This window comes from Heliangelus exortis, chromosome 1, assembly GCF_036169615.1.
Source record: "Heliangelus exortis chromosome 1, bHelExo1.hap1, whole genome shotgun sequence".
In the NCBI taxonomy this organism is placed as follows: domain Eukaryota; kingdom Metazoa; phylum Chordata; class Aves; order Apodiformes; family Trochilidae; genus Heliangelus; species Heliangelus exortis.
In genome coordinates, this window is record NC_092422.1 from 1,835,336 (window position 1) to 1,851,087 (window position 15,752).

Genomic DNA, 15,752 nt, shown 5'->3' on the forward strand with positions numbered 1-15,752 from the left:
AAGACTCATTATGGTGCTGTTTGATTAGTTCAGAAGCTTAGGTCCATTTTTAAGTCTAAGTGGAGGGCTGTTTTCTTCCTCCCCTTATATTTAGCTATGAATAATGATTACTGGGCTGTGAGAAGAGTTGTGTTTGCTGGCTGGGCTCCTGTTCTGTTTTAGGATTTAATCTATTCTTTGGATGCTCTGTGGGGTCCTCCTGCATCTCAGGCAGATGTAGCTACTCTGTATTTGTGTCTTCTTGGAGATTCAACCTCTCAGCTGCAAGAGTGGTGTCTTTTTCTGCTCAAAAAGGATGTGAAAAAAGCTCAATTCCACATGCAGCACTGAAAAGAAATGACAGGGAAGAAGGCTACCAATCCCCCACACCAAAAAAAAAATAAAATTCAAATATAAAATTAGAATTTGTAAAATGTCACTTGCTGCCATCTCTGCCTTTGCTCAGGAAACATCCAACAGGAAAGCTGAGCAACCAGATTGCTTTCTGGGCAGGAGATCTGGGGGAGCTGTGAAGTCTTTCCAGCTAAGTCAAATGAGGACCTTCCTGGAAAAATGCCATCAGCATCCACAGCTCAGGAATGTTGAACATTTTGAGCAGTTCAGTGAGGACATCTGCAGAGATGAGGATGTTGGTGCTGAGAACATCAGCCCTGAAGCTGTGTTTTGGTGGTAGAAAAATGTCCAAGCCCTTGATCAGCTCTGTCTGAACTTTCATTTATTCTGATGGAGGGGTTGCAAAAATCCTTGAGAGTTTTTTTTTGGTTTTTTTTAGCCTGAATCACTTCTTCCTGATAATTATTTCTCAAGGTCTTGCCCTAAGTGAGACATCTGGGGAGCATGTGGCATGCTCAGATCTTCCTTAAATACTTCACAGTGTATTTTATTTTATACAGACTTGCCTGTTCTGGTGTGAACAATGAGGAAGGAATTCTTTAGAAGGCTGGGTTGTATGTGTTCACCAGAATAATAAAGGATAATTTTTTAATCAGTGGACACTTAGCAGAGGAATTTCGTGGGATGAAGGAGCAGGAACAAACAGAGAGATGTTTTGAAGCTAAGGATGAAATGCAGTCACAAAGATGCCTGGAAGGGTGGAGTCAACTGAAGAGTTGTGTTTTCTCAATATATAAATCTTACAGATCCTTATGTACTGTAAAGTCTAAATATCCTTCTGTATGGAAACAAAGGGAGAAGTCATTCTGAAAACATCCTACAAATAATTATCATCATGACTTTAAATGAAATGAAGAATCATTGCTGGAGGACTCCAGGCAGTAAAATGTCTCAGATCTAATCAGGGATTAGTCTGGGCTACAAGCACATTAATATTTCTGCTTTTGTACATTTTCTTTTTTGTCTTTTGAAAGGTGGATCATGCAAAAAACCCAGCTCAGCCCTTAAGAACATGGTTTGGATGTGGTGTCAGTTCACAGTCAGGTTAAGGCTTTTTTTTTTTTTTTTATTTCAAGGGTTTTTTAGCCCAGCTTCTGCTTATGTCTTACTGAATCTTTTGATTATTCAATGTATACATCACCTTTCAGTGCTTTAGGAACCAATATTCATCACCAGGACTGCAGGGATGTGTTATTAATTAAGCTTTGCATACACTCATTTTCTATCCATTTATTTTCTTCTTATGGGTAATTCCCATTCAGTTGATCTGGGAACAACTTCTTAAACCCTACAAAAGGCTTCACTCCTTCTCTACTGCTCTCATCCTTTTCCTCACCACCACCTTTCTCTGTTTAGGAGGCTTTAATGTTTTTATATGCTTGATTTTGGGAAAAAAGGGCTGGAGCTCAGCAGGTGGGCTTTGCCCCATTAAATGTTTCACCTCTGTTTTCTTAACCTTGGCATTCACTCTGGAGACATTTTATCTGTGTCAAGTCTTTCATTTCCTGCTTGCTTCACCCCTTCCAGTCTCCTTTGATTGAACTCCATGCAGAATATTTAGCATATAAATGAACAAACCCTCCTGGAACATGGCTAGAAACTTCCCACCCAACCTCCCACTTCAAACCACTCAAGGTTGTGCTGAAAAAAAATGCAATTTATTAGCTAGTTCCCTAGCTGGGGCAGAAAAAGTGTTGGGTTTGGGGTTTGGTTTTTTTTTTGGTCCTGGCCAGGTGAATTCACAGGGTCTGGTGGGTTCAGGACTTGCTGCAGTTGCTTTGAGCTTCTGGTAGCAAGTGGAATTTTTTTGGGCTGTAGAGAAGACAAAGGCAACACAGGCTAGAGCAGAAAAAAACATGAAAAAAAACCATCTTTCTTACCTGTTTTTTATAAATAATTCTATATATATATAAATAAAAATTCCCCTTCCAAGGCTGAGTAACAAACAAGGTTTGTTCCTCAGGGATCAAAATTTTAAATGAGTTGTATAGGATGTGGTGGGTTTTTTCCTTTTTTTTTTTCCCTTTTTTTTCCCTTTTTTTTTTTTTTTTTCCCTTTTTTTGTTGTTTATTGGGGTGTTTTTGGAATAGCTGACTTTCCACCCCAAGCATCTTTCATGCCAAGAAGGCAGTGAAAGTTGATCTTGTTTGCTCTTGCCTCCCAACTTCAGTAGCACTGGACTGTGATTTAAAAGTCATTTGCAGGGAAGGGTTTACTTTGGGTTTTCAGAGATTTTTGGCATTCCAGTACTTGTTTTTTACTGTATTCATAGTTACTTCTGCCTATCACTGAGCAAATAATTCTGGTGGCACTAAATTTAAATCAGACATTATTTTCCATGACAAGAATCATTTCAGTTTCATACCTTTTTTGATTAGAAAGTTTAGAATTTAAACAAAAATGTTTATAAATGGGGGGGAAAAAAATACTTTTCCTGAATGTTTAACCAAAAAACCTTTCCATGTTGCTTTCTCCTTAACTAAAATAAATCACCAGCTGAGGTTGTCCAACATGTTTAATGATTTTCTTCCTGCCACTAGAAAAATAGTGCAGTGGAATAAAATACTTCTTACAAAAGTTCATTTAAGTCTACTTGTAATTGTAATTTAATCTGATTTTAATGTCTGAACATGCTCATGAGCATCACCTTTGTCTAAATTAATAATTCTGGATTCCAGAGTTATTCTGGAATTAATTCTGACTCCAGGGATCATGCTCTTGTTCTTCATCCTGAAAAATCAGGGAAAACAAAGCTTTCAAGAAACCCCTTTCAAAACTGACCTGAACACTCATAAACCAAATTATTTCAGGGGCAGCTTTGAGCAGCTTTGCTGGATTTCTGTCTTTGCTTTTTTATCTCAGTGCTTTTAGAACTGATTTTGAAAGAGTTGTAAGCAAGGTCTTTGTGGGATGTAAATGAACATCTTATAGATATATATGAATCTTATATAGATATTGATATATAGATATATATGAATTTTATAGATTCTTTTCTTTCTGGGAACAGCTCTGTGATGTGTTCTTGCTGATTTTCATCTCCATGGCATCCCCAGCAGTTTTTTTTATCTTCATCTTGTACAAGCTGGAGGTCTAAAGCTTTGGCTTAATTAAGACTGGAACAGTAAATAAACAAAAATCTGCCTTCTTCCATCTAGAGCCACGATAGGTATGTGAGAAACAGATAACAATATTTATATTTTTCAAAACATTGGAGTTGGGTTGTGTTGTTTTGGTGTTTTCTTTTTTTTTTTTTTTGCCTTTCATCTTCTTACAACCTACCATCAGTTGAGGCAGAAGAAGAGCTCACAGAAGCAGGAGCCACCCAGAAAACTGTTTGTAAACTTTGTGGGTGGCTGCTGGGTTTTAAATCAGTGTAAAGATCCAGTCCTGTTATTAGTTAGTAAGTAAACAGTGATTGTAAATAGGGATTTCACTTTAAATAAGAAAACATTTGGCTTCATAACAATGACATTTGGGCAGCACCCAGGTTTCAGAGCCAGTGCTGGATTCCAGCATTCCTGTGCTTTGGAAATTCAGCTGCCTTCCTGGAGACACTGGGAAGATCACTGGTTACTTGGTTTAAAATAATTTTTGAGTCTGTGAGCTGCTGGCAGGGGTGGTCACCAAGCTGAGAAGCAACTGGGTTCTGGGTGTCTGCTGGAGTCCATTCTGCTGGGAGGAAAAAGCAAATTAAACACTGGGAGAGTGGAGGATGTTGCCCTGGGAAGCTGTGGATGTCCCCTCCCTGGAAGTCCCCAAGACCAGTAGGAGATGGAGGTGTTGGAATAAGTCCAGGGGAGGCCACAAAGATGCTCAGAGGGCTGGAGCAGCTCTGGAGCCAGGGGGAGAGAGTTGGGGGTGTTCAGCCTGGAGAAGAGAAGGATCCAGGGAGACCTTGGAGCATCTTCCAGTGCCTGAAGGGGCTCCAGGAAAGCTGGGGAGGGACTTTGGACATGGGAATGGAGGGATGGGATGAGGGGGAAGGGTTTGAAAGTGTAAGAGTGAAATTTAGATTAGATATAAGGAAGAAATTCTTTGCTGTGAGGGTGCTGTGCAGGTTGGCCAAGGCAGGGGTAGGGATTTTGACACAGGGGGGTAGGGAGAGGACAAAGGGAAATGGTTTAAAACTTGGAGAGAAAGGGGAGATTGAGGTTGGAGATGGGGAAGAAATTCTGGAATTTGAGGGTGGGGAGAGCCTGGAAAAGGTTGAGAGAGTTGGGGGTGTTCAGCCTGGAGAAGAGGAGAGGAGAGAGGAGGAGAGAGGAGGAGAGGAGAGGAGAGGAGAGGAGAGGAGAGGAGAGGAGAGGAGAGGAGAGGAGAGGAGAGGAGAGGAGAGGAGAGGAGAGGGAGAGGGAGAGAGAGGGAGAGGGAGAGGGAGAGGGAGAGGGAGAGGGAGAGGAGGAAGGTTTTGGGAAGCCCTTGGAGCATCTTCCAGTGCCTGAAGTGGCTCCAGGAAAGCTGGGGAGGGACTTTGGACATGGGAATGGAGTGATGGGATGAGGGGGAAGAGTTTCCAGCTGCAGGAGGGGACATTGAGGTTGGACATGGAGAAGAAATTCTTGAATCTGAGGATGGGGAGAGCCTGGAACAGGTTGGGAAGGGACTTTGAACAAGAGCATGGAGGGATGGGATGAGGGGAAGAGGTTTCAATCTGGAAGATTTACATTAAGTATGAGGAAGAAATTCTTGAATTTAAGGGTGCTGAGCTGGAATAGGTTGAGAGAGTTGGGGGTGTTCAGCCTGGAGAAGAGAAGGTTCTGGGGAGCCCTGGGTTCTGGGTTCTGAGGAGAGGAGGGAAGGGGAAGAAAGAAGGAGAAGGAGAAGGAGAAGGAGAAGGAGAAGGAGAAGGAGAAGGAGAAGGAGAAGGAGAAGGAGAAGGAGAAGGAGAAGGAGAAGGAGAAGGAGAAGGAGAAGGAGAAGGAGGAGAGGGTTCTGGGGAGACCTCAAAGCATCTTCCAGTGCCTGAAGGGGCTCCAGGAAAGCTGGGGAGGGACTTTGGACAAGGGCCTGGAGGGATGGGATGAGGGGGAAGGGTTTCCAGCTGCAAGAGGGGAGATGGAGAGGAGATCTTGGGGAGGGAGAAATTGTTTGGGGTGAGGGTGCTGAGCCCCTGTCCCAGGGTGCCCAAGGAAGCTGTGGCTGCCCCATCCCTGGCAGTGTCTCAGCCCAGGTTGGATGGGGCTTGGAGCAACCTGGGCTGTGGGAGGGGTCCCTGCACATCCAGGGGTTGGAACTGGAGGAGCTGGAAGGTCCCTTCCCACCCAACCCATTCCATGATTCTATGAAAAAGAGTTTTTAACATGAAATACATCACTTTTGTGAGGGAAGAAGGCTTTGAGAGGGAGTGCATCATTTCCTCAGGATTTTTTAGTCTCAGGTGGTTTGGCAGGGCTGTGCCCATGTGGGATGTGTCAGAGGCTGTGCCTGGCTCTGCTGCTCCCAGTGCCTCCCTTCCTGGCTGCATTCCCACCCCAGCAACCCCTTGGGAAGCCTGAGCAAGCTGAAGTTGGCTCCAAGTGCAAGGTGGGTCCCTCCTTGATGAGATCCAGATGCCAGCCTGCAGAAACCTCACTTTCCAAAGGAAAAAGGATGACTTTGTGCCTGGGTACAGGAATAAAAACAACACACACAGCAAAGCTCCTGTGGGGCTTGGTGCTGCTGGAAACCCCAGTATTTCCTCCAGGTGAGCTCCTGTTTCCCTCTTACTTGACATTTGATTCCAGCATAATGAAAGCATCAAACCCCAGCTAATTTAGACATAGTGATAGCTGAATGAAGTGCTTGTATTTTTAAATAAATTCCTCTGTGAGAGGCAGAAGAAAGTTATGCTACTATCTTTTTTTTTTTTTTTTTTGCTTTGGGTTGGTTGTTTTTTTTTTTCATCTGGGTAGGAAGCTGTTAGCCCTGGTCTACCAGTATAACTATTTAGGTAAAAATATATATGTGAATGCTTGTAAATAACTTTATACATCTCTCAAGTACAGGCCTGACCTAATAATCTGAATACTTTTGATGGCTTGCCTGGGATGGAATGAAACTCAAACCATTTGTGGTTTGGAACAAACATTTGTTGAATATTATTTCTGTGGGTAGATGGAGTGGGGCAACTCCACTGGGTTTGCTGGGTAGCTTGGATTAAAAACTCCTGTAACAAACTCAATTTAGCATCCCCAGTCCAGGGTCCTGGAGCAGCTTGTTTATTGGAGCTAACAAGTTTGTACAAACTGCATGGATTATTTACAGCAGGCCCAGGACTAATATGAAGGACAAATGTTTATAGCATGCTTAGAAAAATGTTTATTGCTCTTGCATAACTCCAGCTAATTGGAAATTGCCTAATGAGGGAAAAGAGGAAAACAACTGAGCTGGTCCTTTCCCAGACATCTTTTGGGGAGGGCAGAAAGAAAGTTCTTGTAATTTAATGTCAGAATGTGAAGACAAATGAAGGGAGAGCTGTTTTGCTCCACAAGTGTCTGTATGTAAAAATATAAATATGTATAAATCCATCTACAGGGGCTCCAAGAAAGCTGGGGGAGGGCTTTGGACACGGGGGGGTAGGGAGAGGAGAAGGGAAATGGGTTAAAACTTGGAGAGAAAGCGGAGACTGAGGTTGGAGATGGGGAAGAAATTCTGGAATTTGAGGGAGGGTGGGGAGAGCCTGGAACAGGTTGAGAGAGTTGGGGGTGTTCAGTCTGGAGGAGAGGAGAGGGAGAGGGAGAGGGAGAGGGAGAGAAAGAGGAAGAGGAAGAGGAAGAGGAAGAGGAAGAGGAAGAGGAAGAGGAAGAGGAGGAAGAAGAAGAGAGGAGAAAAGGAGAAGGAGGAGAAGGAGGAGAAGGAGGAGAAGGAGAAGGAGAAGGAGAAGGAGAAGGAGAAGGAGAAGGAGAAGGAGAAGGAGAAGGAGAAGGAGAAGGAGAAGGAGAAGGAGAAGGAGAAGGAGAAGGAGAAGGAGAAGGAGAAGGAGAAGGTTCTGGGGAGCCCTTGGAGCAGCTTCCAGTGCCTGAAGAGGCTCCAGGAAAGCTGGGGAGGGACTTTGGACGAGGGCCTGGAGGGATGGGATGAGGGGGAAGGGTTTCCAGCTGCAAGAGGGGAGATGGAGAGGGGATGGGAGGGAGAAATTGTTTGGGGTGAGGGTGCTGAGCCCCTGTCCCAGGTTGCCCAAGGAAGCTGTGGCTGCCCCATCCCTGGCAGTGTCTCAGCCCAGGTTGGATGGGGCTTGGAGCAACCTGGGCTGTGGGAGGGGTCCCTGCACATCCAGGGGTTGGATCTTTATCATCTTTAAGGTCCCTTCCCACCCAAACCAGTCTGGGATTCTGTGATCTGTGGATCTGACACCCAGGTATCCATATGCACACACACACACTTGGTACCCTGATCAAATGAGGAATTTCTCATTCCCAAACAACAGCTGATGATTTGCCTTGACCTGCACTAAGTCAATACAGCAGTTTCCAAAAATCTCCATAAAAGGATGATGGGTCCATCCCTAACCCAGCCATGCTCTGCCTCCATCACAACTCAATCCTGTGTGGATCCATAGCCTCTGGATGGGTTCTTCTCACTGCCAAGCCTGGAGGTGCCCCTGGTCCAACCATGATCCAACCAGGACCATGATCCTGCTCTCAGGGTGTCTATTTTGGGTGTAAGAGCATCCAAACCAGAGGCAGGATCAGTGCTCACCTTCCCTGGGGGCTGTAGAACCACTCTGCTCCCCTTCTCTCCAATCAAATCTATTTACAAATCTGTTCAAAATCTTGCACACTTATCAACAGGAGAGAGGTGTGTTCCCATGCAGGAGTTCTCATCCATGGATTCAGTTTTTTTTGGTCCAACCCTTCTGTGCTAACATCTTTACTTCAAAATTGTTGTCTCTGTTCAGCTTGATTTAGTGAGAAATCCACTTTTCAGTTTGATGTGTCCCTAAAACATTTTTTTGGTTTTTTTCCCAAAGAAAAAAAAAGAAAAAGTTTAATGATGAAAGAAAGAAAAGTTTAATGATGAATTAAGATTATTATTGTTCCCATGTTCTTTCACCTTTCAGATACACAAACTCATGTAAGTAGGGGCTAAAAACCCCCAAATGAGTGACAGGTATTGCCTCTGTTTGACCAATAAAGGGATCAGATGCCAGTAACTCAAAACTCCAACACCATCCAACATTTCTGATTTAATTTCTGATTGCTCTGATTTCAGATCAGCTCAGAGCAATTGCCTCTGTACTTACAAGGTTCTCAGAAGATACTTGATGCCAAAATCAAATGGAAAAGCTCTTTCAAATATAAAAGTTGATGGGCAGGGTGATCTTTGGACTTGTTACTCTTTTTAAATCAGTATTTTCTGAAGCTTGATTGAAGTGATGTGATGCCAGTTAATATAATTTCCTTTTTTTCCCCTCCTTTTGTCATCTTAGTATTTACAGGCCATGTTAATCATTCACCTGAAGACCACCTGTAGAGTGGAAACTTCACTTGGCTCAGTGGCTTTGGCTTTTCCCATGGGAAAGACTTCCCAGGCTTCTCCCATCCTTCAGTCTCCACATCTTATTGTATGGGAGGATATGTACATGCAGCTGGCCCCATGTGAAGACAAATCTGACATAGGAACCTACCTACTTCTTAAAAACCACATTTCTTCTAAACAGAATTAACAAAAATAAGGTCTCTGAAAAGGAATGCCATGGTTGGAAATGGGTTTGAAGTCACCTTTGCAGATGGATTTAAAATTAAAATGTTTGGGGATTCAGCTGAATGAAGGTTACTGTCATTTTCTGACAGATTTTCCTAATAGAAGGATAATTGTGAAGTGTGGCAGCAAGTCAAAAACAAGAAAAATATCAGTGACATTTTGGCTCAACACAAAATTTTGTGTACAGTAAGGATGTTCAGAGGAGAGAGAAGTGTGTAGCATCGACTGAGATTTTAATTCACTGTATGAATTTTCTTACATAGAATCCCAGAGTGGTTTGGGTTGGAAGGGACCTTCAGGATCATTTAATTCCAACCCCTGGATGTGCAGGGACCCCTCCCACAGCCCAGGTTGCTCCAAGCCCCATCCAACCTGGGCTGAGACACTGCCAGGGATGGGGCAGCCACAGCTTCCTTGGGCACCCTGGGACAGGGGCTCAGCACCCTCACACCAAACAATTTCTTCTAATATCTCATCTCAATCTCCCTTTTTTCCAGTTTATACTGTTCCTCCTCATCCCATCCCTCCAGGCCCTTGTCCAAAGTCCCTCCCAAGCTTTCCTGGAGCCCCTTCAGGCACTGGAAGATGCTCCAAGGGCTCCCCAGAACCTTCTCTTCTCCAGGCTGAACACCCCCAACTCTCTCCCCCTGGCTCCAGAGCTGCTCCAACCCTCTGAGCATCTCCATGGCCTCCTCTGGACTCACTCCAACACCTCCATCTCCTTCTGCTGTTGGGGACCCCAGAATGCCTGAATTTATGCATTAGAAGACATCAAAAGAGGGGCAAAGGGGTGCAGACCAGACTGGGTTGGAAGGGACCTTCAAGATCAACTGGTTCTGACCCACTGCCATGGCCAGGGACCCCTCCCACAGCCCAGGTTGCTCCAAGCCCCATCCAACCTGGGCTGAGACACTGCCAGGGATGGGGCAGCCACAGCTTCCTTGGGCACCCTGGGACAGGGGCTCAGCACCCTCACCCCAAACAATTTCTCCCTCCCCAAGATCTCTTCTCCATCTCCCCTCTTGCAGCTGGAAACCCTTCCCCCTCATCCCATCCCTCCAGGCCCTTGTCCAAAGTCCCTCCCCAGCTTTCCTGGAGCCCCTTCAGGCACTGGAAGCTGCTCCAAGGTCTCCCTGGATCCTTCTCTTCTCCAGACTGAACACCCCCAACTCTCTCCCCCTGGCTCCAGAGCTGCTCCAGCCCTTGGATCATCTCCATGACCTCCTCTGGATTTGCTCCAACACCTCCATCTCCTTCTGCTGTTGGGGACCCCAGAACTGGACCCAGCACCCCAGAGGGGTCTCCCCAGAGTGGAGCAGAGGGGGAAAATCCCCTCCCTTGTCCTGCTGCTCATCCTGCTGGGGATGCAGCCCAGGACCTGGGTTTTTTCTGGGCTTCCAGCCCTCATTGCTGGCTCATGTTGAGCTTCTCATCACCCAACACCTTTTCCTCAGGGCTTTTCTCAATCCATCCTCTGCCCAGCCTGGAGTTGTGCTTGGGGCTGCTCCCATCCAGGTGCCCCTACAGAAAACATAATTTCCCTATAATTTTTCCTAAGAGACAGCTATTTTTTCCTGGATTTGCTTGGTTTCCAAGTGCTGCTGCTGATCTGTGGGGTGGATCCAGGCAGTGATGCTGCACTCAGCTGGTTCTGCACTTTGTGGAAGGGGCAGGCAGGGCAAGAAGGGAGATGGAACTTTGCTGCTTGCACAGTTACTTGCTCAGAATGAACAATTCTGTGAAAGGAAATGCAGGAAAACCTCCAGGGTGTTCCTGTTTTTGCCTTCATCAGTGACTCACTGAAGGACCTTTGGTAAATCATTTGATTATTTTTTTTTTTTTTCCTCTGATGAGTAAGTGTGATGGGATGATGGTGATAAGGCTGGAGGGGCCATAAATATCCTGGGGTTTTATCCCAAGGTTTGTTCCCCTCTTCTTGGTGCAATCTTTGAAATTCTGCTTTTCTTGAAATCCCTGATTCCTTCCTGCTGCTCTTTCCATCCCTCCTGTTTAAATTGTTAAATAATTGGGATCAGGCTTGTTGTTTGCCATGAATTTGTTAACACCTTGGCTCCAGCACCCAGAAAGCATGCCAGGATGCTGCTGAAAGGAACCCAGCTGTCAGAAAAACCTAAATTCTCGTTCTGTTTTGAGGGCAAAAAAATCATCAAACTGTTGAACCTTAGTATTTTTTTATTTTTTAATTTTGGAATGATGATGCTCTTCCCTTGCCCTCACAAAGAAGCTTCCTGTGTTCCCTGGCAAGTGCTGATGGAAAACAAACTCATTTGGGGGGCTCTGTGGGTTTATGTATCACAAGGGATTTATTTGGGTATCACATCCAAATAAGTCACCAAATGGCATCCAGGGTCTGCAGCCCGGGAATATTCCTTATTTTCAGCTAAGCAGTGTGCTTATTTTATGCTTTAAATGTGAAGCAGTGGGTTGGGTGTGGGTTTTTGCACTCTGAAAACAATCTAAGCAACCCCTTGAAGGTATGAACTAAAAAGTTAGCATGAACTAATAGGTGTTATTTAAACCAACATGTTATTTAAGCTGATAGATGTTGTGTAGACTAATAGATGTTTAAACTAATAGATGTTGTTTAAGCTAATAGGTGCTGTTTAAACTAATAGATGATTTTTAAACTAATAAATGTTTTTTAAATTAATAGATCTAATAAAAAAACCCACAAAGAAAACAAAAAAAAAAAAGCAACTTGTAAAATAACATCTCTGCAAAACCCTCCCTTTTCTCTTGGCTCACCCCTCACTCCTGCAGGTGAGGAGATGAAGAACTGGACTTGGTACCACCTGGAGCAGCTCTTGGAGCAATTTGCAGCTGAGGAACCAAGGCAGTGGGATGGTGGCAAGGAGGGAAATGTCACCTTGAAGGAATCCTGACCTGGCCCTGTTTGTTCTCCTCAGATAATTAAGCTGAAAGCTGAAGCCCGCCTGGACCTGCTGAAGCAGATTGGAGTCTCCGTGGACACTTGGATGAAAAGTGCCATGAACCAAGTGATGGAAGAACTGGAAAATGAACGTTGGGCCACTCTGCCTTCAGTCACCAACAATGGCTCCTTGCACCTGGTATGGATGTAAAACCCCCTCACATCTCCACTTCCTTCCCGAGAAGTAGCTCCCAGATTTTTTTGGTAAAAAAATAGCAAATGGATCATGTTTGGCTTGGTTCTTAAGCAACCAGAAAAGGCTGAAGCATGTTGGGATTCCAGGGAAAAGGGGAAAAAATGACCAAAACACCACAAAACAAAAACAACAAAAAAAAAACAAACCACAAAAAAACCAACAACAAAAAAAATGGGGGTCTGCTGCTCAATTTGCTTTAAATTGATTTTTCACAACTAAGTGCCATCATGTTTACTTGTCATCTCCTGAAAAAAAGAAAAATGTGCCTATTTCTTTGAAGTTTCATCAGTAGTTTCCAGTGTTATCTGAGATCCTGGGTGAAAGGCTGCTTTTTTTTTATTTCTCCTCAAATTTTTAGAAGGCTGCAGCCTCTGCTTCATCTCTTCAAGAGCTGTTGAGGTGCTGATCACAGGGAAAGTCATCAGGAAAGCAAAGCCTGTGTTTCAGGTTGATTTGGGAAGAGATGAAGCTTTTTAAGATGAAAATCTGATTCATTAGAACTCAATGAAAAGCTCTGGGGAAAGGCTTGTGAGCAGGGTTAGATGTTTCCCTTCAAAAGATTTTAGCATGGATTTAAGATGTTCCCAACTATTCACCTGCAAGCTCCTGGAATGTTGTTTTTTTTTTTTAGATACATGAAATTTTTAACTTTTTCTTTGGGGGTAATTAATTTCATTAAAGCATTACTCATTTTAAATTGGAACAGACCACAAACCTGATCCCTACTGCATCTCACCCAAGAAGTCAGTAACTTCTTAAACTCTTCAGTTTCATTGCATGACTCCATCTTGCTGTGTCCAAAGTCACCCTGACTCAAAATTCCATCCAACATATCCAGGCTTGAACTAAAAAGTGGATCAGTGGAAGATTTCTGATGATTTTTGACTCAGTTGGATCTAATACTTGCTCTCTTCCTAATGTCTGTAGCTGGTTTGCAGGGACCTCTCCCATCTTTTTAGCTTGGAAGAAAGGACATTTTTATCTCATTTACATTTTTAAGTCATTCAAAAAAAAAATATAAAGCAAATTTCTTTCCCTCCCTCCATGAAGGAAAAAGTGGTGATGCCTGAACCAAGAAATCCTGCTCAGAAAACAAGAGCTGCTGAAAAGAGCTCAGATTCTGGGTTTTCATTCCTTGAGCTGCTCTGTGATGCTGAGCTGTCACCTTTGGCAAGCAAACTGACCAATCTGTTCCTCTTCACCAATAACCCAACTAAAATAAAATTCCTGAAGGTTTAGTCACTTTGCTTCAAAAAATTATAAATTTTCCATGCATGTTCAGATGTTCAACTCCTGAAAACATCCAGAGGCTTCCATAAAATCTTGGTTGGCCTGTGGATCCTTTCCTGACTCCAGTCTTCACACACTATTACAATTATTTAATTCACACTTTCTTTTGAATTTTAAGTGCTTTGCATAGCCAGAATATTTCTTCTGTGTAAAAAAAACTTGCAGGAGGGATGGGAATGGGGTTTTTCATCTTCTTGGAAATGATGTGGAGAATGGCTTGGCTTTTGCTGACCACCTAAAAACAGAGTCTCCATTTCAGCAAGTTCATGAAATTCATACACAGAACCCACGTTTCTTCATGTTTTCTGCTTTCTTGTTTTCCTGGTAATGGTGACAAACCCTTAGGGGGAAAGGTTTATTTTATGTACAGCTCTTTTCATCTTTTAGTTCAAAAAAGTCAGCGAGCACTGACTGGAGTCTCAGCAAATCCAATTTGGAGACTCCCAAATCCACTTTTAGCTTTCCTCAGGCCGTGAGGATGTTTTTCTGGGATGCTACAACACACACACAGAGCTAAAACACTAAAACACAGGGAGATTGATCCACAGAGATTTATTCCCATGGATTAGGAGCATAATTAAAGTTGGAGGATGCAGATCCAAGCTTCCCAATTCCCAGAGTTCTTCGTTTCAGACCCTTCCCAGGCAGGATAAATGAGGAGATGTTACAGAGCTGTGTTTAACAGTGAGCTTTTTTTTTTTTTCTCTCTTTCTTCCTTCACTCCACCTTGTGCTTGTTGGATTGTGCCCAGCACCTTGGTCTCATCAACCATGCCAAAAGTTGGCACTGGAGCCAAACCTCCTGCTGGTCCTGGTGAGGCAGGAGATGCCACAGTGGGGGATGTTAAACTCTGGTTCTGGTTTTTCCCCCTTTTTTACACTTACATTTGCTCCCACAGAAAAAAAAAAAAATCAGAAAGATGCTGTTGACCTTGGCAGGCCAGATGAGGACAGCCCAGGGATGGAATTCTTAGAACTATTACTGAAAATTATGCTGCTTGCAAGGATCATAGAATCATAGAATCATAGAATCCTAGGGGTTGGAAGGGACCTGGAAAGATCATCTAGTCCAACCCCCCCTGCCAGAGCAGGGCCCCCTAGAGTACATCGCCTAGGAACGTGTCCAGGTGGGTTTTGAATGTCTCCAGTGAAGGAGACTCCACAACCCCCCTGGGCAGCCTGTTCCAGGGCTCTGTCACCCTTACAGTAAAAAAATTTTTCCGGATATTCAACTTGAACCTCCTATGCTCCAATTTACACCCATTACCCCTTGTCCTATCACTGGTCACCACTGAGAAAAGCCTAACTCCATCTCCCTGACACTCACCCCTTACATATTTGAAAACATTGATGAGATCACCCCTCAGTCTCCTTTTCTCCAAACTAAAGAGCCCCAGCTCCCTCAGCCTTTCCTCATAAGGGAGATGTTCCACTCCCTTAATCATCTCAGTAGCTCTGCGCTGGACTCTTTCAAGCACTTCCCTGTCCTTCTTGAACTGAGGGGCCCAGAACTGGACACAATACTCCAGGTGTGGCCTCACCAATGCAGAATAGAGGGGGAGGAGAACCTCTCTTGACCTACTAACCACCCCCTTTCTAATGCACCCCAGGATGCCATTGGCCTTCTTGGCCACAAGGGCACATTGCTGGCTCATGGGCATCTTCTTGTCTACCAGGACCCCCAGGTCTCTTTCACCTACACTGCTCTCCAGCAGCTCAACCCCCAACCTATACTGGGACATCGTGTTGTTCTTCCCCAAATGCAAAACTCTACACTTCCCCTTGTTGAATTTCATCTTGTTCCTCCCTGCCCAACTCTCCAGCCTGTCTAAGTCAAGGATGAGAAGGATTACTGCAGAACCAGCAGCACTTTGGCTTCATCCCTGCTGAAGGGGCAATTTTATTGTTGAGAAACCAGCTCCCTGCCCTCCTTACATCATGTCCTGCTTTGCTGTCACAGAATCAGAATGTTTTGGGTTGGAAGGGACCTTCAGGATCACCAAGATCCAACCCCCTGCATGGCAGGGACATCTCCCACAGCCCAGGATGCTCCAGGCTTCATCCATCCTGGTCTGAGACACTTCCAGAAATGTGGCATCAACAGCCTGCCTGGGCATCCTGTTCCAGTATCTTCCCACCTTCATGGTGGAGATGTTGGTCTTGATGCAATTTGTTCAGCAAAGCCCTCAAAATATTTTCTTGCAAAGAGCTGGAAAAAAAAAAAAAAATAGGAGCGTTGATG

At 44.3% G+C, this 15,752-nt stretch overlaps 1 protein-coding gene across 3 annotated transcripts in view; it reads left to right on the forward strand.

Moving 5' to 3' along the window:
- Positions 1 to 15,752, forward strand: part of FCHSD2 (FCH and double SH3 domains 2) — a 239,321-nt gene that overhangs the window by 208,621 nt on the left and 14,948 nt on the right. For all 3 annotated transcript variants that reach the window (XM_071763988.1, XM_071763904.1, XM_071764071.1), the window contains one exon: positions 12,003 to 12,164. In XM_071763988.1, the coding sequence (XP_071620089.1) occupies positions 12,003 to 12,164 (162 nt within the window). The remainder of the gene's footprint in view (positions 1 to 12,002; positions 12,165 to 15,752) is intronic.